The sequence below is a fragment of the Aspergillus clavatus genome, genomic scaffold (assembly GCF_000002715.2).
Source record: "Aspergillus clavatus NRRL 1 1099423829805 genomic scaffold, whole genome shotgun sequence".
NCBI classification, from domain to species: Eukaryota; Fungi; Ascomycota; class Eurotiomycetes; order Eurotiales; family Aspergillaceae; genus Aspergillus; species Aspergillus clavatus.
The window spans coordinates 3687044-3713704 of NW_001517094.1; the positions used below are offsets into that span (position 1 = coordinate 3687044).

General features: G+C 53.7%; 8 protein-coding genes across 8 annotated transcripts, besides 13 other annotated features; 5 read left to right on the top strand and 3 right to left on the bottom strand.

Annotated features, from left to right (window-relative positions):
* Positions 1-117: 117 nt before the first annotated feature.
* On the top strand, positions 118-1316 carry ACLA_030320 (mitochondrial 37S ribosomal protein uS7m; the record flags this gene model as incomplete). The annotated part of the gene is made up of 3 exons (XM_001269724.1): positions 118-426; positions 493-825; positions 894-1316. 3 exons carry the CDS (start codon positions 118-120, stop codon positions 1314-1316), a joined length of 1065 nt encoding a protein of 354 aa, XP_001269725.1.
* Positions 1317-2212: 896 nt separating this feature from the next.
* ACLA_030330 (putative plasma membrane phosphate transporter Pho87) lies at positions 2213-5441 on the top strand (the record flags this gene model as incomplete). The annotated part of the gene is given in 6 exon segments (XM_001269725.1): positions 2213-2316; positions 2325-2663; positions 2760-3954; positions 4019-4363; positions 4440-5217; positions 5296-5441. Coding segments are annotated over 6 exon segments (2907 nt in total).
* Positions 2276-2301: a microsatellite.
* Positions 2671-2710: a microsatellite.
* Positions 4413-4435: a microsatellite.
* Positions 5442-5589: 148 nt separating the features above from the next.
* Positions 5590-5619: a microsatellite.
* Positions 5590-5620: a microsatellite.
* Positions 5621-6068: 448 nt separating this feature from the next.
* Positions 6069-6866, bottom strand: ACLA_030340 (uncharacterized protein; the record flags this gene model as incomplete). The annotated part of the gene is made up of 2 exons (XM_001269726.1): positions 6069-6087; positions 6157-6866. The coding sequence occupies 2 exons, from the start codon at positions 6864-6866 to the stop codon at positions 6069-6071; spliced, it is 729 nt and encodes a 242-aa protein (XP_001269727.1).
* Positions 6682-6750: a microsatellite.
* A 1438-nt stretch (positions 6867-8304) lies between the features above and the next one.
* Positions 8305-9275, top strand: ACLA_030350 (uncharacterized protein; the record flags this gene model as incomplete). Its single annotated transcript, XM_001269727.1, has 2 exons — positions 8305-8855; positions 9263-9275. 2 exons carry the CDS (start codon positions 8305-8307, stop codon positions 9273-9275), a joined length of 564 nt encoding a protein of 187 aa, XP_001269728.1.
* Positions 8470-8642: a microsatellite.
* A 494-nt stretch (positions 9276-9769) lies between the features above and the next one.
* On the top strand, positions 9770-10429 carry ACLA_030360 (DUF2470 domain-containing protein; the record flags this gene model as incomplete). Its single annotated transcript, XM_001269728.1, has 1 exon — positions 9770-10429. The coding sequence occupies one exon, from the start codon at positions 9770-9772 to the stop codon at positions 10427-10429; it is 660 nt and encodes a 219-aa protein (XP_001269729.1).
* An 835-nt stretch (positions 10430-11264) lies between these two features.
* ACLA_030370 (40S ribosomal protein eS8) lies at positions 11265-11977 on the top strand (the record flags this gene model as incomplete). Its single annotated transcript, XM_001269729.1, has 2 exons — positions 11265-11338; positions 11449-11977. 2 exons carry the CDS (start codon positions 11265-11267, stop codon positions 11975-11977), a joined length of 603 nt encoding a protein of 200 aa, XP_001269730.1.
* Positions 11978-12742: 765 nt separating this feature from the next.
* Positions 12743-12791: a microsatellite.
* Positions 12792-13019: 228 nt separating this feature from the next.
* ACLA_030380 (guanine nucleotide exchange factor DCK1) lies at positions 13020-19343 on the bottom strand (the record flags this gene model as incomplete). Its single annotated transcript, XM_001269730.1, has 1 exon — positions 13020-19343. The coding sequence occupies one exon, from the start codon at positions 19341-19343 to the stop codon at positions 13020-13022; it is 6324 nt and encodes a 2107-aa protein (XP_001269731.1).
* A 741-nt stretch (positions 19344-20084) lies between these two features.
* Positions 20085-20114: a microsatellite.
* Positions 20089-20113: a microsatellite.
* A 48-nt stretch (positions 20115-20162) lies between the features above and the next one.
* Positions 20163-20191: a microsatellite.
* Positions 20163-20192: a microsatellite.
* A 297-nt stretch (positions 20193-20489) lies between these two features.
* Positions 20490-20509: a microsatellite.
* A 757-nt stretch (positions 20510-21266) lies between these two features.
* On the bottom strand, positions 21267-26032 carry ACLA_030390 (GTP-Rho binding exocyst subunit SEC3; the record flags this gene model as incomplete). Its single annotated transcript, XM_001269731.1, has 4 exons — positions 21267-22185; positions 22246-23363; positions 23436-25671; positions 25725-26032. The coding sequence occupies 4 exons, from the start codon at positions 26030-26032 to the stop codon at positions 21267-21269; spliced, it is 4581 nt and encodes a 1526-aa protein (XP_001269732.1).
* Positions 26033-26661: the final 629 nt, after the last annotated feature.

The window sequence follows — 26661 nt, forward strand, 5'->3', positions numbered from 1 at the left end:
AAATCGTTCTTCGCAAGTCCGGCGCCGCAAGTCAACGGGGAGAGAGGGCAAATCGAATCGAATCCGATTCTCAATCAATCTCTCTACCCATTCGCTTGGATAGCGAGAATATTCGACATGCCGCCACGTATCAATCTCTTCACGGCCAGCAAGGCCCTGCCCGCTTTCCGCCCGTCCACATCGTCGTCCATCTGCTCCCGCCTGAGCATCAACCGGCCTCTTGCCGCATCGCCCGTCCCAGCACAGAGACGATGGAACTCGTCAAAGTCGGATGAGAAGGATGTTTCGGAACGGCCCAAGGCCCCGACGGAGGATCAGTTGCCACATATTAGCGAGGAGGCTGCGCAGATGGACAAGATCCTGCATGGCAAGAAGTATGCGGCGGGATCGAGCCCAGAGTTGGAGCAGGGGACTCCCATTGCTGAGGTGTGTAGCTCCTTGTACGTCTTCGTCGTCAACTAGATTGATTGCTTATCTGTCGTTGATTTTTAGATTCTACAACGCGATGAAGAGGCCCTCAAGCATATGCCCAAAGTGATGCAAGATCAACTGAAGCGGTCATCCGGCACCCGGTCCTTCTCGACATTCACGCGCCGGTACCAGCCAGAACTCCAGGGCCAGGATCTGCCGGATCCGTCGGCCGCCGTGGTCGCCAACATGATCTCCCAGGTCAACCAGGAGGTGGCCGAGCTGCACCCCGGCCTCAAGTTTCCTGCGCCGGAGACCCTGCCCAAGACGGAGAACTTCCGTACGCGATATGATCCCTTGCTGGATCAGTTTACAAAATTGCTCATGCAGGACGGGAAGTTGAGCAAGGCCCAGAAGGTATGTATTCTGTGAGGGCTCTTGATTTACACTGGGGTCTTTCGATGCTAACGAAATTCCGCTGCTAGAACATGTCTTTCATCCTGGATCACCTCCGCACCGCTTCGCCTCCTCAACCCCACCCTAAGCGTCTTCTCCTCCCCGGGCCCCCCGGCCCTCAGCTCCCCCTCAACCCCGTGCTCTATCTCACCCTGATCGTGGACTCGGTGGCTCCGCTGATCAAGATCCGTCAGCAGAAGGGGATCGCGGGTGGTGGTGCCGCCGTGCAGATCCCCGTGCCCCTGGCTCTGAGACAGCGCCGGCGAACGGCAATCCGGTGGATCATCGATGCCTCGGACAAGCGGCGGGACAGCACCTTTGCGCAGCGGGTGGCCAACGAGCTGGTTTCTGTGGCGGAGGGCCGCAGCGGCGTGTGGGACAAGAGGGAGGCGGTGCACAAGCTTGGTGTCTCGGGTCGGTCGAATCTTAGTATGGCCATGCAGCGCCGGTAGAGACTGGCAGGCTCTCTTGTGACTTCTGGCGAGGATGGTTGGTATGGGGGTTTTTTTTTTGTACTTTAGGGCTATGTGAGTACCATGATGCAAATTGTAAATTATTTTGGCATTCGCACGTCTCGCACTGGTCTTTCTACGCAGTGTACCCTGTACTCTTGTAGACTTTTTTTTTTTTTCTCTCTCCATTATTCTTCAATGTCTGTCTACGGAGTATACTTAAGAGTCAGAATTGGGGTAACTGGATCGATCTGATTCTTCTGAGAGTCGTCGTGTCGTGGATGACTAAACCGCTGCAAGGGACCAGCCCACAGCGCTAATATTATCATTACGAGAAGAAACCCCCTAGTCCCTTACAACGTTCAATAGTCTGGATTCTATCAGCCGGGATTGTTGCAATCATTCACATATAACTACGGAGTTGGTAGTTAACTACTACTATTATTGTTATGTTATGGATTCCCTTGAATCTGCTTGACTCTGAGCCTCTAAATCTCCCCGAGTCCTATCTCTCTATCTTGCCACTTGCCAGTCCAATTGATTCCTCTCTCTCTCTCTCGATCTCAGACCATACGACACGCCCCCCCCCCGTTTGCCTTGATGCCTTGTGTCCACACTCCCGTCATCCAACCACTCAGCACACGACGCAAATCGTCTGGCGGAGACTGGTCCAGCAAGTTCAGCAACCTGCAACCAGACCGTCCCAACTAAGTTACCCAAAAAGCACCCCCCAAAAAATAACCGACGTTATCGATCTTAGTCAACCAGTTATCTACGAGAACTACTACGGACGACGGAGTTGGGAGCACCACTTTCCTAGCTACCCGTCCATCATCCTTCGACTCCCATCGTCCCATAACCATAACCCCCCCCCCCACCCGAAACCGTGTCGTCGAATGCTGTCAGGCGGACTGTGGCACACATCGCGTCCGCGACAAGTGCCTACGACGACTATTTCTACAAGAACAACAGCAACAACAACAACCCCGAGTCCGAGCACGTCCCGAGTCAGATTTTCGAGCTCGCCGAGTTCAGCAAACCTGCCACACCCGCACGAGCTGGCAGGAGAGCGCCGCGGCGTGTAGAGGTAGACTTAGACTTAGACGCCGCATCGCCATCGACCGATCCCGATCCCGATCCCGACAAGGAGAAGGAAAAGGAAAAGAGCGGTCGGGTTTATCCGAGGCAGGTCAGCGTTGTCTTTTGGGCGGAGGCTCTTCGGCGTAGAGCGCAGACGCGAGAGAAGAGAGGAGGACAGGGCAGGATGAAGTTCTCGCATAGTCTGCAGTTTAATGCGGTGCCGGATTGGAGTGCTTATTACATTGCGTATAGCAATTTGAAAAAATTGTGGGTGTTTTTGTTTTTTTGTTTTTTGTTTTTTTTTTTTTTTTCTTAGAATTGGGAGGTTGGGATTGGCTGACTCGGGGGCTCAACTCCTCACAGGTTATATTCGTTGGAACAGCAAGCCCATCGAGGACAGGGGCAAGCGGATGTCGAATCCGCGCCGTTGCTGCATGACAACCTCTCTCCCGATGCCGTCTTCCGACGAGCCTTGGATGCGGAGTTGGAGAAGATCGGTTCCTTCTACCAGGTCAAGGAGTCCGAGATCCTCAAGGAGGTGGAGGAGGTTGTGCGGGATGGCGAGGAGTACGCCTCCAAGGCGGACGGTGCCAACATCAATCCCATGGGCGATTCGATGATCAAGTCGCGGAGGATCAGCTCGGGGTCTCCGCCGCGAACAAGCGGCTCGTATCGTGATTTCCCCACGAACGGGGACAGACGACGCAGCACGATCAGCGATACCCAGGACGAGGACGATGATGACGATGGCGCGGATAGCGATGACGAGCAGCCCCCCTCGGGACAGAGGCGAGTCCGCTCGGCGAGTCGAACGGACGACATGGGTGACTCGCGGCTCCTGGGCTACAACGGGCGCTCGAGTAGCCGGCACGACGAGCATTGCAAAGACCCGCGGTTCATGGATCTGTACAACGAAGGGCTGTCGCTGAAGCAGCGAACGGTCAACGTCTATGTCTCGCTGTGTGGACTCAAGTCGTATATCCAGCTGAACAAGACCGGCTTCTCCAAGATCCTGAAGAAATTCGACAAGATCCTCGACCACAATCTGCGCCGCGAGTACATGAGCTCCACGGTATCCCCAGCCTATCCGTTTACGGACGCGACCCTGAAACGGATCGACGAGGAGATCGGCAGGATCGAGCAGCTGTATGCGGATCTGATCACGGAGGGCGATCTCCAGCTCGCGAAGCGCGAGCTCCGCTTGCACCTGCGCGAGCATGTCGTCTGGGAGCGAAACACCGTCTGGAGAGAGATGATCGGCATTGAGCGAAAGGCTCAGGCAGCGAACGTGGGTATCCGCCGAACTCTCCTGGGCATAGATGAAGATCCCGCGGCCGCGCGACGCCAAGGCGATGAGCAGGAGGTCGTGGCCACCGAGATCAAGACGCCGTTCGGTCTCTACCGCGTGCCGGAGTGGCTCTGCAGCTTGAGTTTTGGAACGCTGATTGCGATTCTGATTGTGTTTGTGACGTTGCTGTATGCTCCCATCATGGAGAAGCCGGAGCAGCAGAACTGCTTGGCGATGCTGGTGACGGTCAGCTTGCTATGGGCCACCGAGGTAAGTATCCTTTAAAAGGTGATTTGGCGGTTTGATGAGATACGCAAAAACTGATCATGTACAGGTGATTCCTCTGTTCGTCACGTCGCTGCTGATACCCTTCCTTGTTGTCATGCTCCGCATCATGAAGTCCGAAGCCGAGCCTCATAAGCGCTTGGGAACGAAGGAGGCCACCAGTGCTGCGTTCAGCGCCATGTGGACACCGGTCATCATGCTTCTGCTTGGAGGCTTTACCATCGCTGCGGCCCTGTCCAAGTACGACATTGCGCGTCGGATGGCCTTGTTTGTCCTGAGCAAGGCGGGGTCCAATCCCAAAGTGGTCCTTCTGACCAACATGTTTGTGAGCATGTTTCTCAGTATGTGGATCAGCAACGTGGCGTCGCCCGTTCTCTGCTACTCCATCATCCAGGTATGTTTTTCTCCTCCGGTTCCGGATGATTGAAAGGCTGGCTGACTCCTTTTTTTTTTTTTTTTTTTTTTTCTAGCCATTGCTTCGAAACCTTGCGCCCGACTCGAACTTCGCCAAAGCCCTTGTGCTGGGGATCGCGCTGGCGGCGAATGTCGGAGGCGCCGCGTCGCCCATCGCCTCGCCGCAGAACATCATTGCGCTGCAGAACATGTATCCCAGCATCAGCTGGGGGACATGGTTCTTTGTGTCGCTGCCGGTCTGTATCATCTGTATCTTCTTGGTCTGGGGTCTTCTGGTGGCCACGTTCCAACCCGGTCGCGGCACGACCATCGTGCCGATCCGGCCGGTCAAGGACCGGTTCACGGGGGTGCAGTACTTTATCACGGTGGTGACGCTGGTGACGATTGCGCTGTGGTGCGCCAGCCACCAGCTGGAGCACGTGTTCGGCGACATGGGGGTGATCGCGATCATCCCGATGGTACTGTTCTTCGGCACGGGGATTCTCAACAAGGAGGACTTCAACAACTTCCTGTGGACGATCATCATCCTGGCGGCGGGCGGGCTGTGCCTCGGCAAGGCGGTGACGTCGTCGGGCCTGCTGCACACGATGGCCGAGGGCATCACGGCGCACGTGGAAAACCTCAGCCTGTACGGCGTGCTGCTGGTCTTCTCGGCGCTGATCCTGGTCGTCGCGACCTTCATCTCGCACACGGTCGCGGCGCTGATCATGCTGCCGCTCGTGCGGCAGATCGGCGTCGCCATGGACGACCCGCATCCGAACCTGCTCGTCATGGCCAGTGCCCTGATGTGTTCCGTGGCGATGGCGTTGCCGACCAGCGGCTTTCCCAATATGAGTGCGTCCTTCTTCTCCTCTTTCTCCCTTCCTATCCTAACAATCCCCTGATACTAATTGTTTCTTTTCTTTTCAACAGCTGCTATCATGACCGAGGTCCCGCAGACGGGCCAGCGATACCTGCACGTCCGCCATTTCTTTACGCGCGGCATTCCGGCCAGTTTGATGTGTTTTGCGGTGGTCGTGACGATCGGATACGGGTTGATGTATATCGCGGGATTGTAAAGACACACCGGTGTTCTTTTGTGGTTGGATATAAGTTCGTTTTATGGATGTTGCTTAGATTTGGGAGGGGTTATGTTAGAAGGGGGGGGAGTATATAGAGGTGGTAGGGATCTGCTTTGTGTGATGTATTTAGATATTGCTCTCCATCTTTTTTTTTTTTTTTTTTTTTTTTTTCTTTTATCCTCAAAGATGGAAAGTGAGGTCAATTGAATAATCAGAACTTATCAATGTCATTTCATTAATCATTCCCAATAGGAATATAACCCTCCTTCTGGAGGATAAAATCAAAGGTATAGTAGGTGCAGGTGCAGGTGCAGGTACAGAAGAAAGCTACTTGTACACACGCAGCCAGGGCCAGGTCAACAACAAAAAGATATACAGATGAGAAACAGCAACGGCCAAAAACACCCCCAAGCCATTTCCGTCTCGAAGCGAGGAGCGAGAAAAAGAAGAAGCAGCAAAAGAGTCTAGACCCGTGGGGTTTTTTTTTCGTCCATGGGCAAGAAGATGGGGGAGAGAAAAAAAAAATTAAAGGGAAAGGTTCATCACGGAGTCATGCCAGTCTTTCGAACATAAAACAAAACAGTAACAGCAAACAGTTCGTCAACGGACGGGACGAGGTACAAATCACTCAGTTCCTAGATACCTTGTTAAACTACCACACCGATGAGGGTAAGGGGGGTGGGGGGGGGGTGGGGAAAGGAGGAAAACATACAATAATCCCAGGGTCAAATCACCATGAATCTTTGCCTTGAGCTGCACCTCGATATCGAGATTCAAGTCTAGCCGCAACCGCAACTGCTCGTCACGGCCGCCATCGTCCTTATCCTCCTTCTGGCCGCCGCCCAGCAGGCCGCCGACAGCCTTGCCCGCGGACCCGGTGACGCCGTTCAGGGCATTGCCGGCGGTGTTCTGCACGAGCTCGCCGGCCTGGTTGACGCCGCCGAGGCCCGGGAGCGGGCCGCCGCCGCCGCCTTGCTGCTGTTGCTGTTGCTGGGGGCGCTGGCGGCGACGACGGGGCTTCTCGGGGTTCCCGTTCTCCATTGTGGTGGGGCGAGGTTTGCGGCGACGAGGAGGTTCTGGTTTTGATTGAGGTTGAGGTTGAGGTTCGGGTTCGTCGTCGTCGTTGTCTGAGTCTTGTTCTTGTTTTGGTTGGACGTCTGCGTCTGCGTCTGCGTCTGTTTCTGTTTCTCTCTTGGGCTCGGGATCTGCTTTGGGATCCTCGTCGTCGTCGTCGTTCTCAGACTGGGGTTCTTGTTTCGGTTCCGGTTCGGGATCAGACTCGGCGTCCGGCTCGGACTTGGGCTCGTCGGTCTTCTTCTTGTTGAGCTTGGGGGGTTTCTTAGGGGTCTGGGCCTCCTGGGCGGGGGGGTTAGGGTTGGTACTGGGGCTCTGAGGACGGCTTGAGGATTCCTGATCGGGCATGATGGGAAAAGAAGAAGAAGAAAAAGCGAAGCAGGAAGGACGGGGGGGAGGGGTTGCGGGAGGAGAGGCGGGTTATTATATATTTTTGAGGGGGTGGGATGGAACCAATTGTCCGATGTCGTTTATATGATTTCAGATGAGGATTTGGCGTCTGGCAGACGAAATGTCGCGCGGGTCAGGATATGGCAAGCTGGGATTGACCGGAGAGTCCGCCTCGTACGTCAGACGGTAGACTAAGTGTACTGTCGAGGAGGGTCGAGATTGAGGCAGGTACTACGGAGTAGGCATACAGCACTGGGGATTAGGGACGAGACCAGTGGAGCGTCATCTGGGCAGAACCAGATATGTATGATTGAGCTTCCATGAGTCCAGAGTGGATGGTGGATGGAGAATGCAGGAATGACGTCTCTGGTGCAGTAGTACATGGTGAATACTAGAATATAGACAGAACAAGAACTAAGGAGTACAGAGTAGGTACTGTACTGTCGTTAATTAGTTAGTTAGTTAACTCTCGTCAAGTCAAAACTCAAGAGAGAACAGAACTCAGAAGACACTAAAAAAAGCGCCAGATGGAGTGGCTCTCAACGCACCAATTAGCATCACCCTCGGAGAATTACACGACCAACTCCACTGTTTTAGCGAGAGAGGATGACGCCAGACGACGTCAGTTGTTAACTTGGTATACTTTGAAGATGATAGTAGTAGTAGTATAGACTAGATAGTACCTATAATCTATGTCTAGACAACAAAACAATGTCATTCTGATGCTGTTTGTGGAACCGACCACGCGAAGCCTGGAGGTACCTCGACGATATCCATGGATTCACACGCTGTCATCGTCAGAGTTTTCCGTATAAACCGGATAGGGCAGTTGTTCTTCCGAGGTGAGGTAGAGTGGTGGTAGTCCTATGTCCTGGATAAATACTAACACGCGTAGACTAATTGTAGTAAGATACAGTGGACTATTCTGATCATCTCCAGAGTAGTTGGTTGATATATAGTGGCGGATGCTTGAATAGTCTAATACTACTTAGTACTTACTCCTCCAGAGTACGTACTACGTACTACTTTAGTCAAAAACAAAAAGATCTAGTCAAAAGGGTCTGACTGACCCACAACCTAATAGACGAAACCATTATCCCCGAGTCGACAGAATAGAAGAGGAATTAATCTCAAATAACCATGAATTCCGGGTTGTTGCAACGTCATCCGTTGTCCATCGCGTAGGTGGCTGCCTTCACCTGTTCTGTTTCTACTGCTCCAATGAATGGATGATGGACAGCTCTCTCCAGCTCGCAACCTCTTTTTCATCATCTTCAATATAATTTGATCCTTCTCTTCCTCTCCTACACACCTTTCTCGTTTTTTCCCTTTTCTTCCCTCTCATCTTGTAATACCACCCACCCCCCAACTATATATATACTAAACCATCTCCATCATGGCAACCGCCGAGAAACCCAAAGAACAGCAGAAACAGCCTCAAATAGAGGAGGAAAACGATTATTCCGACGACTATTCGTCCGATGACTACTCCGATGAAGAATACGAGACAGATGACTACGAGGTCTCGGGAGACGAGCACGATTCCAAGCCGCAGAACCCCCAACAACGTCGTCGCCAACAACAACAACAACCGCAACAAAGCAAAAAGCAAGACGATGTAGAAGAAGCAGACGACGACGATGACTATTCCGACGACTACGACGACGACGACGACGATTACTCGTCAGAAGAATACGATGACGACGAAGATGACGAGGACGACGACTACGACGAACAAGTCGTCTCCGGCCAGGCCATGCAGCCCTACCAACCCGCCGGCGGCCAGCAGGCTATGAACAACAGTGGTTCGATGAACGTGATGCCCCAGGCCAAGCAAGGGTCCAGCTTGGACGACGCAGACGGCATGAAGCTCAAGCTGGAACTCAACCTCGAGATCGAGGTCGAGCTCAAGGCTCACATCCACGGTGATCTGACTCTCGCTCTGATGTAAGTCCCCTTCTCCTCTTCTTCCCACCCCCTTCTCCTGGACGTATCCCCTCCCCTTGTGATTCTTGTTTGGCCATTGCCCGCTCAACCTGAATAGGAGTTGACGCATCGATTGCAGTGCATGAGTTGTACATCGATGTCTCGACCACGGCATGTTTCCATTGGGAACAACCTCGTCTCGCACGAAATTCATCCGCCACTTTTCGACAGTGCCACTTTCCGGCTATGAAGTCCATGAACCGTTTCCGTCACGATTGAATCTGGGAATCTTCTTCCTTCGAATGTTCTGTTCGCTATAGAGTCTACTTACCCATAATATGTTGATGTTTGCTTGTCTCCGGGTTCGGAGTTGCTCTGTGGATCTGGTTTTGAATTGTATTCTAGCGTGTAACGAATTTATCAATCAGTGAGATCGGTTGAGTAGAGGCGGAGAGATACATATATCTATGTTATATCGTAGCGCTTGGCATTGTGTCTGGCTTGTCAATCGTGGATAGTTCAACCACCACCTTTCAATTGAGGTTATAGAGATTGTCACAATCCATGCATGTGGATTCTCAAAGATCAATCCACAAAGGAAAATCGAATTTGAACAATCATGAAGTTATAGATACAAATCACGTGACCATCATCAGGAGATCCATTGCTCCCGACCTACGGAGTATTAAGATGATTCGAGTAACCTTCGCGATCAGCAGTAGTTAGTACCGAGGTTAAGAAACCATACCGATCTTCCAGGTAAGCCAGAGCCAGCAAACCCGAATAGCATGTGTGCCACGCTGATCACAATATTTCCACTCCTCGTCACATAAAAGGTCGAAAAAAAGCAGCCTACAACCCGGCTGCACAAAGCACACCCTCTATAACATCATCAAACCTACATTACATACCAAGAAGAAAAGAAATCCACAACAATGGCCGACAAGAGCAAAGCCTTCATCATCAACCACATGAACACAGGCCACCAGGACTCACTCGTCCTCTATCTCCGCGTCTACTGCGGGCTGTCCGCATCCGCCGCCGCCCCCGCCCACCTCGAGGACCTCACCCTCTCCGACCTCCTGATCACCGCCCACGGCACCCGCTACAGCATCCCCTTCCGCCCGCCGCTGGGGTCGCTGGCCGAGACGCGCGCGCGCGTCGTCGCCATGCACCAGCACTGCCTGCGGGAGCTGGGGCTCTCCGACATCGTGGTGCGCGAGTACCGGCCGCCGCGCGGCGCGTTCCAGCTCGTCTCGCTGGGCTTGATTGTGGCTACGCTGGGGGTGTTTTGCCGGCGCGGGAATTTCGTGCCGGGGGCGACTGTCTACGAGGCGCTGGGGATGGGGCGGGTGGATTGGTTGGCGCGGTTCTGCTACGAGGTGCAGCCGTGGGTGGTTGGGTTGTTGCTTGGGGCGCATGTGGTTGAGGCGGTGTTGTTGGCGGTGCTGCGGTTGCGGCCGCATGGCGTGGTGGTGTTTTCGGGGTTGTGGTTTATGTGGATTCTGTCGAATATGGTGGAGGGGTTTCCGGTGTGGAAGAGGATGGATGGGTTGATTCGGGAGGAGAGGGAGAAGAAGGAGAAGCGGATGTAGTTTTGGTTTCTTATGGCTATGCGTGGGGACTAGATACATACATGTACATGTACAGGAGTAGAGTTCAGTATAGTTTTCAATATAACCCAACCAAATTGTATCTAACTACTAGATAACTCTTCCTGATAACTGATCTGATAGTGATTGTCGATAAGTGGCAGGAGGCGAGTCACGGGACCACAGCTAGTCCCCATACGGCCTAGCGCGCACTTTGGGGTAGGGCAACTTTCGACAAGCGAGCCACACTGCGAAATTCACGAGTAGTCGACGACCAGCAACCTCAACTCCACGACCACCCAACGACCCTTGTTCGACGCGTTCCTGGTGAAGGGCTGCAGAGTTAGAGGTGAGTGCTACACTGTCTGCTTGATTCACGTTTTTTTCCTGGTCTCTTTCGACGGCTTTTTTTTTTTTGGGCCTTCTCTTTCCCGCGTGCGTGGTCCAAGGGAAGTTCCGTCGGTGCGTTCGTGACAGTCGAAACAATTATCGGATTGGGGAATAGGAAAGAAGGGCAATCATCGTCGACAGAAGAGAACAGACATATTCAGCGCAACCTGTCGCTTTTTGTGTTTGATCAACAGGAGGAGTTAGTTTTGTTTCCATCTACGACTGTTGCGAGTGCATTCGATATCGGTTTCCTTTTCCACGTGCGAACGAACGGGATCATCAAGAGAAAGCAAGCAAGAACGAAAGAAAGAAGACGACGAAAGGGATCAGGGAATCAATATCATCAGCGTCAATCAATATTTCCCATTGAGAGACTGACAACCGAGCTGACTTGGGAGATCTTTTTTTTTTTTCTGTCGACAATTAGTTCCCTCCATCAACCGCAAACATGGGTATCTCACGCGACTCCCGTCACAAGCGCTCGGCCACCGGTGCGAAGAGGGCCACCTACCGCAAGAAGAGGTATGGAAGATGATTCCAAGCAAGACAAACCCAAAATACACAACATCCCCCCCTCCCCTCTCCCAAAAAAACAAAGCCATCATTCTTACAGGTATTCTTTGATAATACAGAGCGTTCGAGAAGGGTCGCCAGCCCGCCAACACCCGTATTGGTGCTAAGAGAATCCACCTGGTCCGCACCCGTGGTGGCAACCGCAAGTTCCGTGCTCTGCGTCTCGAGACCGGTAACTTCTCATGGGGTTCCGAGGGTGTCTCCCGCAAGACCCGTGTGATCGTTGTGGCCTACCACCCCTCCAACAACGAACTGGTCCGCACCAACACCCTGACCAAGTCCGCCGTCGTTCAGATTGATGCCGCTCCCTTCAGACAATGGTACGAGGCCCACTACGGCCAGCCCCTCGGCCGGAGACGCCAGCAGAAGACCGACGCCGCCCCCGAGAAGAAGAGCAACAGCGTCGAGAAGAAGCAGGCCGCCCGCTTCGCCGACCACGGCAAGGTTGAGGGTGCCATTGAGAAGCAGTTCGAGTCCGGTCGCCTGTACGCCGTCATTGCCTCTCGTCCCGGCCAGAGCGGCCGTGTGGACGGGTACATCCTGGAGGGCGAGGAGCTGGCTTTCTACCAGCGTGCCATCCGGAAGTAAAGAAGAGATTCTTTTTTTTTCCCCCTCTCCCCTTTTAAAAATTATCTAGTCAATGAAAGGTCGTGTAAACGGGTGGTTTCGGAGTTTTTGCCAGCAAAAATGTTTTCCCAGAAAGAAAATCACTGTCATGAATAAATTCTGGGGCATCCTGCGGGTGCAAAGTGTTCTGTAGAAGCAAGCTCTGAGCTGTCAATTTCAATGGGGAATGACCCTAGTTACGTTCAAAATGGATTATGTGTTTTTCTTTTCAATTTCCTCGTACTCACTCACTACTGTCTATCTACTCAACTTGGTGGCTGGTGCACATTTGAATCTATCGATCTTCTCCACTCCCTTCCTTCTCCCATGACGTACGGAGTACATCCCCAAATCCAAATCCCTTCCATCTCCTCTCACCAACAACCACCTATACACCGGCGATATCACCAAACCTCGGCCGGCGCTCCTCAAATCCGCACCCCCCCCTTCTTCCCCCCCTTCAAGCTCGTCATCGCCGGTAACCACGACATTTGCCCTCGACGCAGCCAGCAGCAGCCTACTTACTACGCCCGCCCTCGCGACCGCTACCGCACCGACCACCGCCGGTCGCGGGAAGGGAGGGGACGATTTTTACAGAGCAAGTCATGATTGGTAGAATTATGATTAGTATACAGCAACGACATCCATTATTTACTACTCAGGTAGATAGTGCAGAGGTATCAGAAACGAGTATAGCAATCATGTCAAAGAAAAAGGTGGGTGAGGTGCGAGGATAAGGCACAGGTGGAGAAGAGAAAAAAAAAAAAAGAGAAAAGAAGAGAAGAGAAGAGGAAAGTATATCCCAACTGAGATAGAAAGAGAAGAAAATGGGGTGTATGAAGATACAGTAGAAACGCTGCAATGCAGGCTATGCATGAGGCGTAGACGACGCTGTGGAACAGTAACCTCGTTTAATAAGAAAAAAAAAAAAAAGAGATAATGTCCAGACATTAAAAACGAATTAGAGCAGGAGATCGGTCGTGTAAGGATTTGATTTGGAAAAGGGTCGGATTGATTGGTATTATTATTCTTCGTGAACGACCATGCTGTTCTGCGCCCGGATCTCCACACGGCTGGTCTTCCGGCCTACCCCCTTGAGCAGGCTCAGCCTCTTCATGACCGAATTGCGGACCCCGCCCGTCTGAGATGGGCTGTGGGAGTGGCCGTTCGGGGAGCCGACCTTGGCCTTGCCGCGCTCGGGCGACTGCACCGATTGCTGACGGTCCCGGACCGACGCTGCTCGAGCCACGCTGGCTTTGGTGCTTGCGGTGGGCGGCCGCTCATGGTGCTGAGAATCACTGCGGCTGCGGGCGTCATGCGATTGTGCGGCCGTGTGGTGGGAATGAGAGGTACTGATCGACCGGTCCCTTGGCTGGAGCTCCTCGGCGGGAGCTCCCGCCCCCGTGGCGATGGACACCGACGAGCCGTGCTTGTGCACCGTATCGCCGAAGAAGCTCCGGCGCTTGGTGTGAGTGTTTTGCGAGTGTGCGGTGGTGCGGCTGTTGATGGTAGCCGTCTCGGCGTCGTGGTCGGCATCTTCCGCCTTGAGGTCTAGCACCGTGGCGACCGAACCGCTGGCCGCGTGGTTTGATCGCTTGAACGGGTTCATGATGCTGATGCGCTGGCTGACAGACGGTTTCTCGGAAGGCTTGCGAGCGTGCTTGCACGAGGAACGCATCAGCTCCTGCTCCGGGCTAATCGACCGCTGCAGCGCGTACCTCTGACGGCTGTCTACTAGGCTGGGAGACTGGCACGCCGTCGTCTGGGGCGTGTCCACCACCATGGGACTGAGCGAGGCCAGCTCTGGCGCGAATGCCTCTTCAAATTGCCGCAGGAGCTCGGCCTGGGTGGCCTGGTGCGCTGGTCGCGAGTACAGCGCGAGAGCATGCTTGATGGCCAGGGCATGATCGACCAGAGCTACGGCCAAGGCATTCTTCATCGGATCGACTATCTCCACGGGCTTCTCAGACTCTCCGTCCTCGTCTTCACCTTCGCCTTTGCCCTCGTCGCCAGAGAGGAACTGGCGGTAATGGGCCACGCAACTTGGCGACGGAGAGGCCATGTCAAGCAACTGCTGTAGCGCCTCCGTCAAACCGGACAAGCCCGTATCCTCCCCAGAGGCAGCTCGCCGCTGGAGCAGCGACAGTTCCTGGGTCTTCCGCCATGTCCGTTCGATGGCCGTCTGGAGTGGCGACAACGCGACGGCCTCCACGGCGACAATCTCACTTCTGCGTAGGATATTAGGAAACGCCTCCGCGGTGGTATACAGAGACTTCTCCACCCACTGCTCCTGCACATGTCCGGTACGCACATGTCTCTTCAAAGTCGACGAGAATCGGCAAGGCTCCGAGATCATGAGATGGTCGCGGACAGACTGCGGCACCTTTGACCGCTGAAAGACCGGATGCGTCATGTCCCGGTGAGCACTGACCGGAGTAATGTGCAAGAACTGCCCCTCATAGTCCTGGATCTCCCCGGACGAGACTATCTGGGCCGAGGGATGCTCTCTCTGCAGGCGATCGACAAACGTGGCCATCCGTTCGTGGGGGAACCCCTCAAAGATGAACTCCTTATCCCGTAACGTCGCGGGGAACCCAAGGCCCTTGTAGACCACGCGGAAGTAACGAGGGAATTGCTTCTCCTCCTTGGCAATGGATTCATGGATCTTCGCCATGGAGCTCTGTGCTCGCGAGAGCTTAGCAAAATCCATCACCGTGTGCTCGTACTGTTCGGCAAGCTCCTTGTAGCACACAAGCGCATGAGCCCAGGCCCGTGCGTCTTCGAAATACTGGATAATAGAAAAGTATAGAGACTCCTTCCGCTCAAAGCACGTCTGCTCCGGGAACGCCGGATTGAGCACTTCGGGCAAGGCTAGTCGCGGATCCCAACCATAGAGGTCCGCGTGCAGCTGAAGAGCAAGACCAGCTTCTGTGTAATTCCCTGCAGCAGCCTGCAGGTTCGCTAGCTCATGGACGTAGCGGACGAAGATATCCTCGCGGCCCATGTCCTTCATGTATTCAATCAGTCTCAGCGTGTGCATACTCTCGGCCATGGATCCACTCTGGGAGGCGACGAACAGGTCCAGTAGCTCATCGACCGTCGCAATGAGGCCATTGACGGCCTCGGACAGATCCTCATCAAAGGCAGCGCAGCCTTCAAAATACTCGAGGAGTTCGCCTACGAAGAGCTTCTGGATGATACTTTCATTCATCTTCTTGGTCTTGAACAGGTTATCCAGACTGGAGATGATCTCCGTTTCGATGACAGAAAGTTCCTGATTCAGGCCCCATTCACTTAGGATCATTGTGCGTAGGATCTCCACCGCGACGTGTCGTAGCCCCTCATGGACGCTGAGGCAGAGCCCAATGATGGGAGCCAGAAGACCAGGCACATATTGGACCTGATAACCGCCGAGCTTCCTCAGGCCATAGCGCTCCCTATCATCATCTGTTGTATCCCAGCCGATGGCTTCCCAGCTGGAGCGCAGAAGCTCGGCCCCGTGCTCGCGAACGTCGCCCGCGATCTTCCAGATGGCCCGTCGTCTCTGCTCCGGAAACGTTTCCAAAGCCAATGCATCGCTGGACACGACCTTCAGCAAAGTCATGAAGAAACTCTCCCACAGCCTGGTATCAAAGCTCTCTGCATCCTCCGGCGCAGGCAGAAACTTGCTAGTCATGAGGGTGGCGAGATACTCCAGGCTTTTCACGGTCGCCCGATGATTGTAAACATGAACACTGAGCCAGCTCTCGGGATAAGCTTCGCAGTTCAGGATGGAATTGTGGACCTCCAGGGCTTGTGTGATGAACGTGGAAAGGTCCAGCCCCTTGAGCGGTGGCTTCTTGGGGTTGGGAATCGCTGCTGTCGCGGCCATAATCGCGGAGAGCTCCACCAGTGCCTCGTCGAACCTCTGACTGGTCTTACAAGCTTTGACTTGGAAGGGGAAGGACTTGCTGAAAAGAAGAGAAAGATAGTCAGTCTCCTCCACACCGTCTGGGATGATGGAGTAGTACGACGAGACGATTTTCGGCATGAAATGGTATAGATACGGATTGGGCTGCTTCAACAGCTGCGCCACAATCGCGCAGCTCAAGCGGACTTGATCTCGATACTGATCCGAAACGGCCCCCGTGGCTCCCCAGTAGGGTTCCAGCCAGCCAATGCAACTCGAAACCAGGCTTCGTCTCTCCTGACCGGAATCGAAAATCTCGAGCTGTGTGTAGTGCCGGATCAAGACCAGCTTATACAGGACCAAGAGGCCTTTGACATCGCTGCATGAGTCCATGAAGCTGAGGGCGATCATGATGATCTCGTCCCGCCCAATGACCTTGGATAGTTCAGGCAGCCACGTATGAAAATGCTGGACAACAAGTGTTTTGCTTCCGACCATGGCGGGCGACGGATTTCTCATGAGAACTTCCAGCGACTTGAAGATGGTATGCAAGTCCCGGTTGAAGGTGGACTGGACCCGAGTGATGCCGATGCCTTCCTCTTTGGCCTTCTGCTGCTGCCGAGCGTTGATGATGAACTTGAGCACATGGCGCCCGACCTTGAATGTGGCGCGCAAGTGACGCGACTGCTGGACATCCGCACTGGCTTGGAGGAGGCGGAGATAGCTTCGAATCAAGCAGGGTGTCGCAAAGGGGAAGTTGAATTGTGTGTCGGCATAGTTGTCAACCAGCGGACCAAGGTTGAACCGACGATCATGAACGATGCCGAGCACTGTCACGAGATCCTGGAAGATCAGATCTTCATATTCCTCATTTCCCGCGTTTTCCACCAGGATTCCAAACAGTGCGTCGAACACATTGCGGAGCTGCTTGACGATCTCAATCTCTGGCACAAAGTGGACCCTCTTCAGAGTGTCCAGCACCTCATCCACGGGGCGTTCTCTCCAGTTGAGCAGGCTTAGGATCACCTGATCCTGTGAGTATTCGGTGCTGCAAAGGTAGGTCTCGAGGCGTAAGGTGGCCAGTGGCCCTGTAATGGCTTCGTCTTTGGCCGATTCGTTTTTGCCGAGTGAGCTCCATGGGAGCGACAGATAGGCGCCCTTTCCATTCTCGATGTTGGAGGTGTGCTTGTCGTAGGCATGCAGAAGCAGGGAGTGCGGACCATCTCGTATGAAGGCCTGGCTGTCCCACAAAGGCATCCAAGCCAGGGCAAACGGGAACTCGGGCGCGTCGGCGATGCTCATGATCAGATGAGACCCGGGAATCTCATCCGTAGGCACATTCAGACGGATGGTCTGGTTCCACGGTACGCCCCGTTCGGTGATCGTGGTGCGCCATGCCGTCTGTGCTATATTGTTGGACGAGGGGAACACACATTTCTCTACCCGGGCGCCACTGGCGGTGCGCACTTCCAGAGTCAATTGGAGATTGCGAAGGCCCGTGTTGGTCGGAACCGGAAGCTGACCAGCCTGGGGATGTGATAGAAGAGCCTCCGGTGGGAAAGTGGCATGAGAGACGGTGATGTAGATGTCGGATCGCGGCTTCGTTGGCGCCTGAGAGAAACCGATCCTCTTCGTCTGCATGACATTGTGCATGATGGTGGGGTTTTTGCGCACCAGCACATCGGAATCGCAGTCTACAAAGGGATACAGATGGAGATGTATTCGCGCTGCACGGTCGGATCTCACATACTGGCCGGTTGCGCTGGGGAGCAGTGTCCGAATCAATCCATCAAATCCATCCACCTGTGCAACCCCTTCCTCACCCTCCGCCGAAGGAGACCAGATGTTGACAATCTGTTCGGTATCCTTCTCCTGTCGAAGGATATGCGACACTTCCAGAAGGCCGACTCCGAGGGTGCGCAGGGTCGCTGGAGGTTTGGTCGGTTGGCTGTTGGTCCGGTCTCGATTGCTGGCGGTACTGTCGGCCGATTGAGGTGGTGGCCCTATAGCGGATTCCTTCCCCTGCTCGGGACTCTGGATGCCTCGAGGCTTCGAGCTCCAGATCATGCTGCGGCGCGTTCGAAGGCTGCTCTTGCCCGCCTGGTGGGCGGACGCGGGTGACTTGACCGCCGAAGAACTGCCTCGCGACAAGGATGGCCTGGACTGCAGAGGGGCGCCGGTGATGGGTGTTTCCGGCGCTCGCACCTCCACCATCAGGTACAGCTTGGGGCCGTTGGCCGAGCCCTCGCCGATATCCGTGGCGGACAGATCTGTAAACAGGGTTTTCAGCTTGCTGCTCAGGCCCATGCTAGCAAAGGACTCAGGCGACGGGATATCCAACAGATACGTCTCCGACAGAGGCTTGATGATGGTGCCGTTATCAGACTGAGAGCAGAGGTGGACGGCGAGCACGACGGGGCCGGGGGCGTTGCCCGAGACAGCATTGACCTCCAGAAGCAGATGATGGAGGGTCGCGGCCTCGGAGTGCTGCGTGGGACTTTCCTCCAGCATGCTCATCTCGGACTGGAGCTTGGTCAGTTGGACAGCCGAGTCCTCGCCGGTCAGTAAGCGACCCCCTTGGTCAGGGTCTCGGACAATCACGTCTCCACCCAGCATCTTGTTCCCACGGACCAGCTTCCAAACCACCTCATGGCGCAGGACTTCCTTCTCCTGAGCCGTCAGCACATTGTGCAAGAGCTGTCTCCGTGCACAATCCAGCTCCTGAGCGAGGGTTGACATCTTCGCAACCACATCGTACTGGCGAGCCAGCAACAGTTCGTGGAGGTTGGTGGAGTGCCATTCGCGCAGACATGAGGCGATCTCGTCGATCAATGGCTCGGACAGCGAGGTGGGCGTCTCGTCACCGATCTTGAGCATCGGCACGGGGGCGGCCGGCTTGGGTGCATTCGGGTCACGCACGGGGGTCAGGGTCAGAGGGGTCAGGGGCAGCGAGGACGACCGGAGGACATGGCTGACGGAGACCGGGCTGGTCTGGCCGTCGTCGAGCCGGTGGATGAAGATCTGCGACGGTTTCCCCTTCTTCGCGATGATGACGTCCGACACCTCGCCGGCCAAGTGTTCGTCATCCTGCGAGTAAGCCACGCTGCTCCTTGCGTCGGTCCCCAAGCTATCGCCGCGGTCGACGCTCCACCGGTCTCCGTTCGTCAGCGCTTTCTGTCCATCCGTATTGTCCAAGACTTCCCGTATCTCCACGCAATTGCGAGGGAAGATGCCGGAGAACACCCTCGCCTCCAGTGTTTGGCCCTTGGTGCTCGTCAAGCCCGCCAACAACGAGGGCGGAGCAACCAGGTAGCCACGACACCATTCCCCATTCACACCCCCCTGCTCAATGATATACAGTTCATCGCCTAGCTCTAGCGGTAAGTCGGCGGGGGTCGACGGCTGGAACGGGTAGATGGCAACGGCGAAGGCAATTCGAGGCAGAGGCCGCCAGGGCATATCTGGTTATGGAAACGCAGCGACAACAGGACAAGCCCCGCAGCGGTCGTCAACGGCCGTTGAGAGGGAACAAGGTAGCGGGAACACCTATTGGTGAAAGCAGAGAATGGAAGAGCGATTTGGAAACTTTGGAACGCGGGAAATTGAGGGGTGGGAAATGGTGGGTTGAAAGGAATGAGGGCCGGGGGGGGGGGCCGCTACATGCGAGTGATTGTCTGCACTCCTGTCTGGACTCGAGGATTGTGCGATGCCGGACTGCGCGTGTGGTTCGAATCGTACTCGATGCAATCGACGAGATGGAGGTTGGAGTTCGAAGTTCAAGGGGGGGAGGGAGGAAATATTAATTAATTCGTGAGCTGGCCAGACATCGAGGAAACCGCAGCTGGGGGGGAAGTAGTGTGCGTCGTTGAAGTTCAAATTAGAAAACGAGCGTCGGTGACGGGGGGGATCATGATCTCGAAGGCTGGTGAGAGAGAGAGAGAGAGGTCGCAAGGTACCTAGAGTTGTTTTGATATCAGAGATCCATCATCAGTAGAGAAGTCAACGGACTCGTCTAATCATCAGAAGTGCAAAGTGTCAATATTTTTTGCGCCATCTGTTGCGATGATATCCTCCGCGCGGGATCCCCCTTGATAGCAGTGGATGCAATTATTATTACTGGGCTGTGGAGCAGTAGACGACATGTGGAGAAAGACGATATAGACAGATAGACAGATAGACTTACCAGATTGAAAGAATCGTAGATAGAGAGAGAGAGAGAGAGAGAGAGAGGATGTGGGAAGGATTGAAAGAAGGAAGAAAAGAGACAGTAGATACTCCGTAGTAGTCGTAGTAGTAGTAGTAGTAGTAACTAGGTAGTCAGTCCAAGTCAAGACTGTAAAAAGGGTTCGAAGAATCGAGGGAGAACGACGAAAGGAACAAGAGCCGATCGTCGGATTTGGTTCATTGATCTTATTTTTAATAATCGATCTATTTAGTATGTATTTTCGTTACTGGGCCTGAGCTCCAGAGGAAATGAAGCCCTGTCGTCTCTCTCACTCTCTCTCTCTAACAATTGAAGGCTCAACCAAAACATTATGACTGACGTTTCCATGATGAAGATATTCCAGTCATCTTCCACGGCCATCGATCCATCCTCCCGTCCATACTGACTGACTGACTGACTGGAAGGACTTCCATTGCCCGCACGTTCTCCGGGTCAATATTGTCAGTGCTCAGCACTTGCTACGAGTCATAAAAGAGATCAAATAGTCCATGGCTGCAGTCTCGGCCCCTGAACCAGACCCGAAGATCCCAGATCCATACAGAAAGAAGTACTGACTTACTTCAACATGTCCAGCCATTGATGCTATTTCGATCCCGACCAACCAAAAAAAACAAACAAAGCTCCAGTACGGAGTAGTTAATCAGTTACCTAGATATATATCGATCGTCAATCAAAATCTGAAACAGACGGGCCGGCGAACATGTTCGTGAAAGTCACTTTTGCGTAGATGGAGTTGATGGCTCATGCTGCCTTTTTTTTTTTTTTTTTTTCGACAGGAATCCAGATCCTGGCGAGGCCCGATTGATATAGTTAAACGCAGTGCTTTTCAGAGCTACAGGTTTCTATTGATTCATCTCTACGTGGCAAATTCTACCATCCCATAACACGACAACAACCAACGAGAAATGGTATATGCGAACAGCTGAGAGAAAAAAAAAAAAAAAAGACACACAAGGTAAACCCGATGATAGCTAGATAGATATACAAGTCCAGGACAAATGCTGCCAACCAACACCCCCCATATGCGCCACGACCTCTTGGAATCATCACAAGGTCCACCATTACCTCGCAGCCCAGGCAAAAGAACAGGAGAGGCCTGGGATACAACAAATTTTGAAAACAAACAGAGTAAAAAAAAAAATAAACACCCAAGCAATTCATCGCTTGAACATCGCTATCGCGTCCTCCTTGCGCCATTCCAGCTCAAGCTGTCCTTCGTATACCGCATCCAGCACCCGTCGGGTCCGATCATACACTTCCTCATACCGGCGTTCGCACTCGTGAAGGACCTTCATCACGAGGCTCCGACTGAGTCCCGTATCGTCGCCATCGCCAAAGTGCTTCTCCACCCGTTTCTTCAGCAGTTCAATGCCCCGCCGAATCTCCTTGCCATCATACATCGCCAAGACCTTCTTCGCCACCGAGCGCGTGTGGCTGGGGCGACTGGAGATGTCTGCTGGGTTCCCACCGCCGGCCATCAGTCCTTCGGTAGACTCAATGAACTCGAGCAGTTTGCCCAGGGGCCGATGGATCACCAGGTCCAGATACAGTTTCAGATGCTCCTCGTAATCCTGGTGTGCCCGGTCCCGCCATCTCTCCAATACCGGAAGGCCCCGCACGTCCACCTCTTCAATATAATGGTTCATGTTCTCAATGAGGAGGATGTGATAATTCAAGACTTCTTTGTCCTCGTGATCCCCACCAGTGGCCCCGGCTCCGGTCGGGGCCTCTTTGGCGATAAACTTCAGGGACTCCCACATCGCCCGATTGATGCGGTCGTAAGCATCGTGGACACTCACCCGGATGTCAAAGAATTCCTGGTTCGGCTGGGAGAGCATGTTCTCCACCGCCGCCGAAAAGTGCGGGAAGACTCGCATGAACGAGATGACACCCTTGCGTTTGTTGACCTTGACTTTGGTGTCCTCGATGCCGCGAATCTGTTCATCCACAAACCGATTAAACAGCCCGTTGAGACGAGAGTGCAGCTTCTGAAGACAATGAATGATGAACTCTTGGTTCGTGTCGTCAAAGTCCGACATCGCCTTCTCCAGGGCGGATAGGATTCCAATCCCTTGTCTATCTCTCGTGGTTAGCTTGCATTACGGGCCGTCGAAGATGGAATTCTCTGAAACTTACAGAGGATCGGATTTAAGGGCCCAGTCCACCAGATTCTGCATGTCACTGGACCAGAACGAGTAGACCTCGTCCATGATCTGCTCAACTTTCCGGGCCATCCCACGGTCAGGGTCATGCGATTGTCGGGCCCTGAAATCAGGTAGGGGGCGCTCATCCGGGTTCCCAGAAGCCACGAGGTCAGGGAACTCAACATGAGCCAGCGAGCTCAAGTGGAAGAAGAGAATGATAAAGTTCTGCTCTTCGGAGATCATGTTCAGGGTCTCATGCAAAGTGCCGGCAAATACTTCAAAGGGCTCTAACTTCCCATGTTGCTTCTCCCCGAATGAGAGCCTCAGACCAGCGGCGGCCCGCATGGTCTTACCTCTGCGCACAGTCAACTTGCGCGCTGCCATTGTAATCCCCTCGCTCTCCTTTTCTTTCTCCTGGTGGGTGAAGAGAAGCTCCTGTTCCTCCCCAGTAGGCTTTCGGGCGGCTCTCTTCCACGCTAAGGCATTGTCCCGGAATTCATTCTGGTAAGGCAGCTTGGCTTGTTGTTCGTAGAGATTGATCAACCCCTGCCATTCCGGCGCACTGACCTCTCTGGCAAAGAGTGTCAAGGCACTGTACATCCATAGCTCCTGGCGGAAAAAGGCTCGAGCCTCGCTGTCCAACTTGAGACTGTCTTTAGACCCATTGGCTGCTGCATCGATCCTCTTCTGCTCGGCTACCTTGTAGGCGATGGCCATAAACTGGCGAAGCCGCTGCAGGAACATCCGAGACTGCGCGCGATACTCCTCCTTCTTTTCCTTGATCGCGCGCATTTGCCCGATTTCGGTATCGGCATACACCCCAACACTTCCTTGTTCCCCAGCAGCATCCACCAACCGCTTCTTGTTTTGCCAAACGTCCGGATCGATCATCACCATCGCTTTGTAAAGGGTCGACAATGCCATTTCAGTGTCTCTCAGACCATCCGGATTGCTGAGCGAGGACTCTTTCAATGGCTGCAGATCAGCAGAAGATATGGACAGCGTTTTCAGAAGGTTCTGAAGCTCATTGTGAAGCAATTTCTGGTTTGCAGTTTGCACTTGCAGACCTTGGGATTGAGTCTCAATATACGAGACATCGTCATGCAAAGTCTGTGAAACCATCAGAATAAGAAATTCACAGCCACACAGGAACAGAATGAAAGCGGCAGATTCAAAACTTACGTTGAGTTCGTGCGAATACAAAGTTAGCAAGCCCTCTAGCTCTTCGCACTCTTCAATGGTTCTTTCAATTAGCTTTGCAAGTTGGTCGACCTTGCCTTCCTGCTGCTCGAGGTTTCCAAGCCAGCTCGTAGCCTCGACACGTCCTATCTCGCGGCGAATGTCCGCTTCGAGATCCTCAATCTTTTTCTCGTCGTTCAAGCGACCATTCCAGCCAAGATCAGTCAAGATGTCATCGAAATCGACTCCTCGCCCTTCTAGGATGCCGGTTTCGATTCCCAGAGCCTGACAGTATTTGATCGTATTGTCCTCCCGGCGTCTGCGGCGGCCGTTGGGTGAAGGAGAAACGGATCTTGCTCTTTCATCGGCGGGGATTTTGACCGCATCTCGAGCACTGTCCCTCATTTCATCCTCGGTCACCGTTATGGTCGTTGCAGCATCGTCGGCGACGGCTTGCGTAATCTCAACCGTCGGTGGCTCCACTACAGTCGGCACTACAGGAGATGGTAATTCTTTGACGGGTGATGGAAGGGGCGGCGGTGCCTCCTTGTCCGGCGTACCAGGTGCAGAAGCAGTCGCACTGGCTGGCTCGTTTCCAACCCGGAGAGAGGGTGCAGGAATAACGCCGGTAATACCATCCGGTTCATCAGACATACTTTGTTGTTTTTTCGCTGCTGCCAGTAATCTTTCACCAGCGCCACCGGGTCGGGGTCTGAATGCCCCATATGCAGTAGCAGCTTTGCGAAATGCCCCCGCAATATCCCTACTTGGTTTCTTCTTGATCATCGGTCCAAGTCCTGGTCGGTGTGCATCCATCTCTTCCTCTACAGATTTGTAAGACTCTGGGGAGCTGAGAACAGGAGGGCTTGGTAATTTCTCTGCCGGTGGGCCGCTCGGTTCTGTTGTCTGAAGGGGAGCAAGGGGAGGTATCGTCTCGGGAGCCTCAGGGGTGACTGATGGTTTAGGTACGTTGTCACTTCTCGATGAAGCTGGTCGCAACGCGGGCGGTATATCAGGGGCCTGCATGGCGACCGGTCCAAGTGATTGGTCTTCCTGCGCCTCCCGAATTGATAATTTTTCCATACTTGGATTCAAAGGTTTGTCCAAGTCCAGGCCACTTGCCGCAGGTTGCGCAAGTTTAGATTTTTCGGTTGATGTCGAGCCTGGGGTACCAGCGGGAATGTCCTTGTTGTGGCCGACATCGCGCAAACTGGAACTTGGTTCCTCAGTTTGAAGAACGGGATTTGGCTCAGATGGAACCTGACTGTCTGGCAGCGGCGGGGGTCGCGTATCTAGGCTGACACTAGCTTGAATACTAGCATCTGACTTGACATGCGACAACGGTGTAGAGATAGACAAGCTACTGGGAACTTCTTTGGTCCTTGGTTCTGGAGGAGCCAAAACAGGTACCTTGGGGACCCGGTTTTCTGTCGTTAGACGCTCATTCGAACGCGGAGGAGGCTGATCACGGTGATCAGGGGAGAATGCTGGCAGTGGTTGTGGAGACGGCCCTAATGGCGAAGGTGCAGGCACTCTTCCAGAATGGCTGGTGGACGGCCTTTGCATCTGGTCTCGGCTTCTCTGGGCTCGTAGAACTTGTTCTTCGGAGGGCTGCCGTCGGAACTCCCTGGGTCCGTCACGGCTGGGTGCGCGACCGGTGTATGGCGACTGAGGGCGACTGCCTTGCGAAGACGGTGATCGAGGCACGGGGAAGGCTCTCTCAGCGCCAGGGAGACCACCACCTCTCGACCCGGGCGGCCCGGGAGACGGCGTCCCGGCAAGCAGTTGTCGTTCACGATCGTCAAATCCAATAAGGTTTGGGAGTTTCCCGCCGGTATATTTTCTGTAAATCTTCACGAGGCTGCCAATGAAGAAATCCTTCTCCTTGGAGCTTCGAGCATGCCAGTAGTAAGGTTTCCCCACTGTCACCACAAAGCCAACAGTAGCAGCCCATTGCTTATGTTGTTGCTCCATTGGCGTTGAGGGAACAAATCCGGTATATGACTGAACAGCAGACAGATCATCGAGCATCCAAGTCTTACCAATAGAAAATGTGCCATCATTGTTTTCTCGAGCTTTGTGCATACGAACTCTTCCGGACCTTCGGACAGCAACGACTATCACTCGAACCTTCTTGTTCTCAGGAGGTGAATTGGGCGGCGCGGGGGTAGACGGATATGCGGCATCTTCTGTGATGCGAATGTGTGTGATGTACGACTCAACCACTGTTGTAGCAAACCTGTCAGTCGGAAGAATTATATAGACGTTGATGAATGAGCGAATCATTCGCACCAGAACTGCGAACGGAAGGGAAGAGGGAGCTCAAGATCAAAATACTCCCGAAGTCTCTCCGCCAGAACCAGGTAGGGGTTGATGATTTGCGAAAGGCAGAAAGCAAGCGTATACGCACATGAGCCGTCACTATCCTTTTTCGAGAAACAACTCTGAATAATTCGTCTCTTTTCATCCTCAAATTTCTCAGCTCTTGACGTTGTCGCCTCACCCGGACCCGTGAATCCGCCATTGCCCACACGACGGGGCTCCCTATGCGGTACAAAGTCGCCAGAGGGGGGCCCACGCGAGCGATCACGGGCGCTCATGGTTTCTTTGAACCTCTTATCAATCTCGATCCCTCAACGGCTCCGTGTATTTAGATGTTCATTGTCAATATCTGGTGGTTCAGCAGTACGGACATGCGGCGGTACGGAATGGGAGGTTTAAGGAGGCGGAGGTCGAGAGACGCGGTATGCGATATGCGATAGTTTGAAGGTGATCGAAAAGGAGGCCGTGGGAAGTATTTTGGTTCCTTTCTCCAAGGACCAAGAATGTTGTCCTCTACACACGGGGGAAGCAGAGGAGCAAGTCAGCGAATTAGCTCATCAGCCACCGGAGATGGGACACTTGCGGACACTAGTAGTAATTCAGAGCGGGCGGAGAGCTCGTGCCTATGGAGCACTTAGTTACTAGGTATGGGATAATGGGAGTGCTTTGCTTCGTGTAGTATCGTCAATAATGGAGAATATCCCTGCTCATGTAAGTCGGTTTCCGCAGAACTCGTGTTTGTTTTGGAAAATTTGGAGCAAGTACCAATTCCATTGTCTCCTTCCCACCAAAGGTGACAGTGTATTTGAAATGCTCGTATCTCTATTGTTATTTTAATGATCTCTCAGTCTCAGGTCGACTTCGACCTGCATCATTCATGGATGTCACGAGGACCCACGTGAACGCA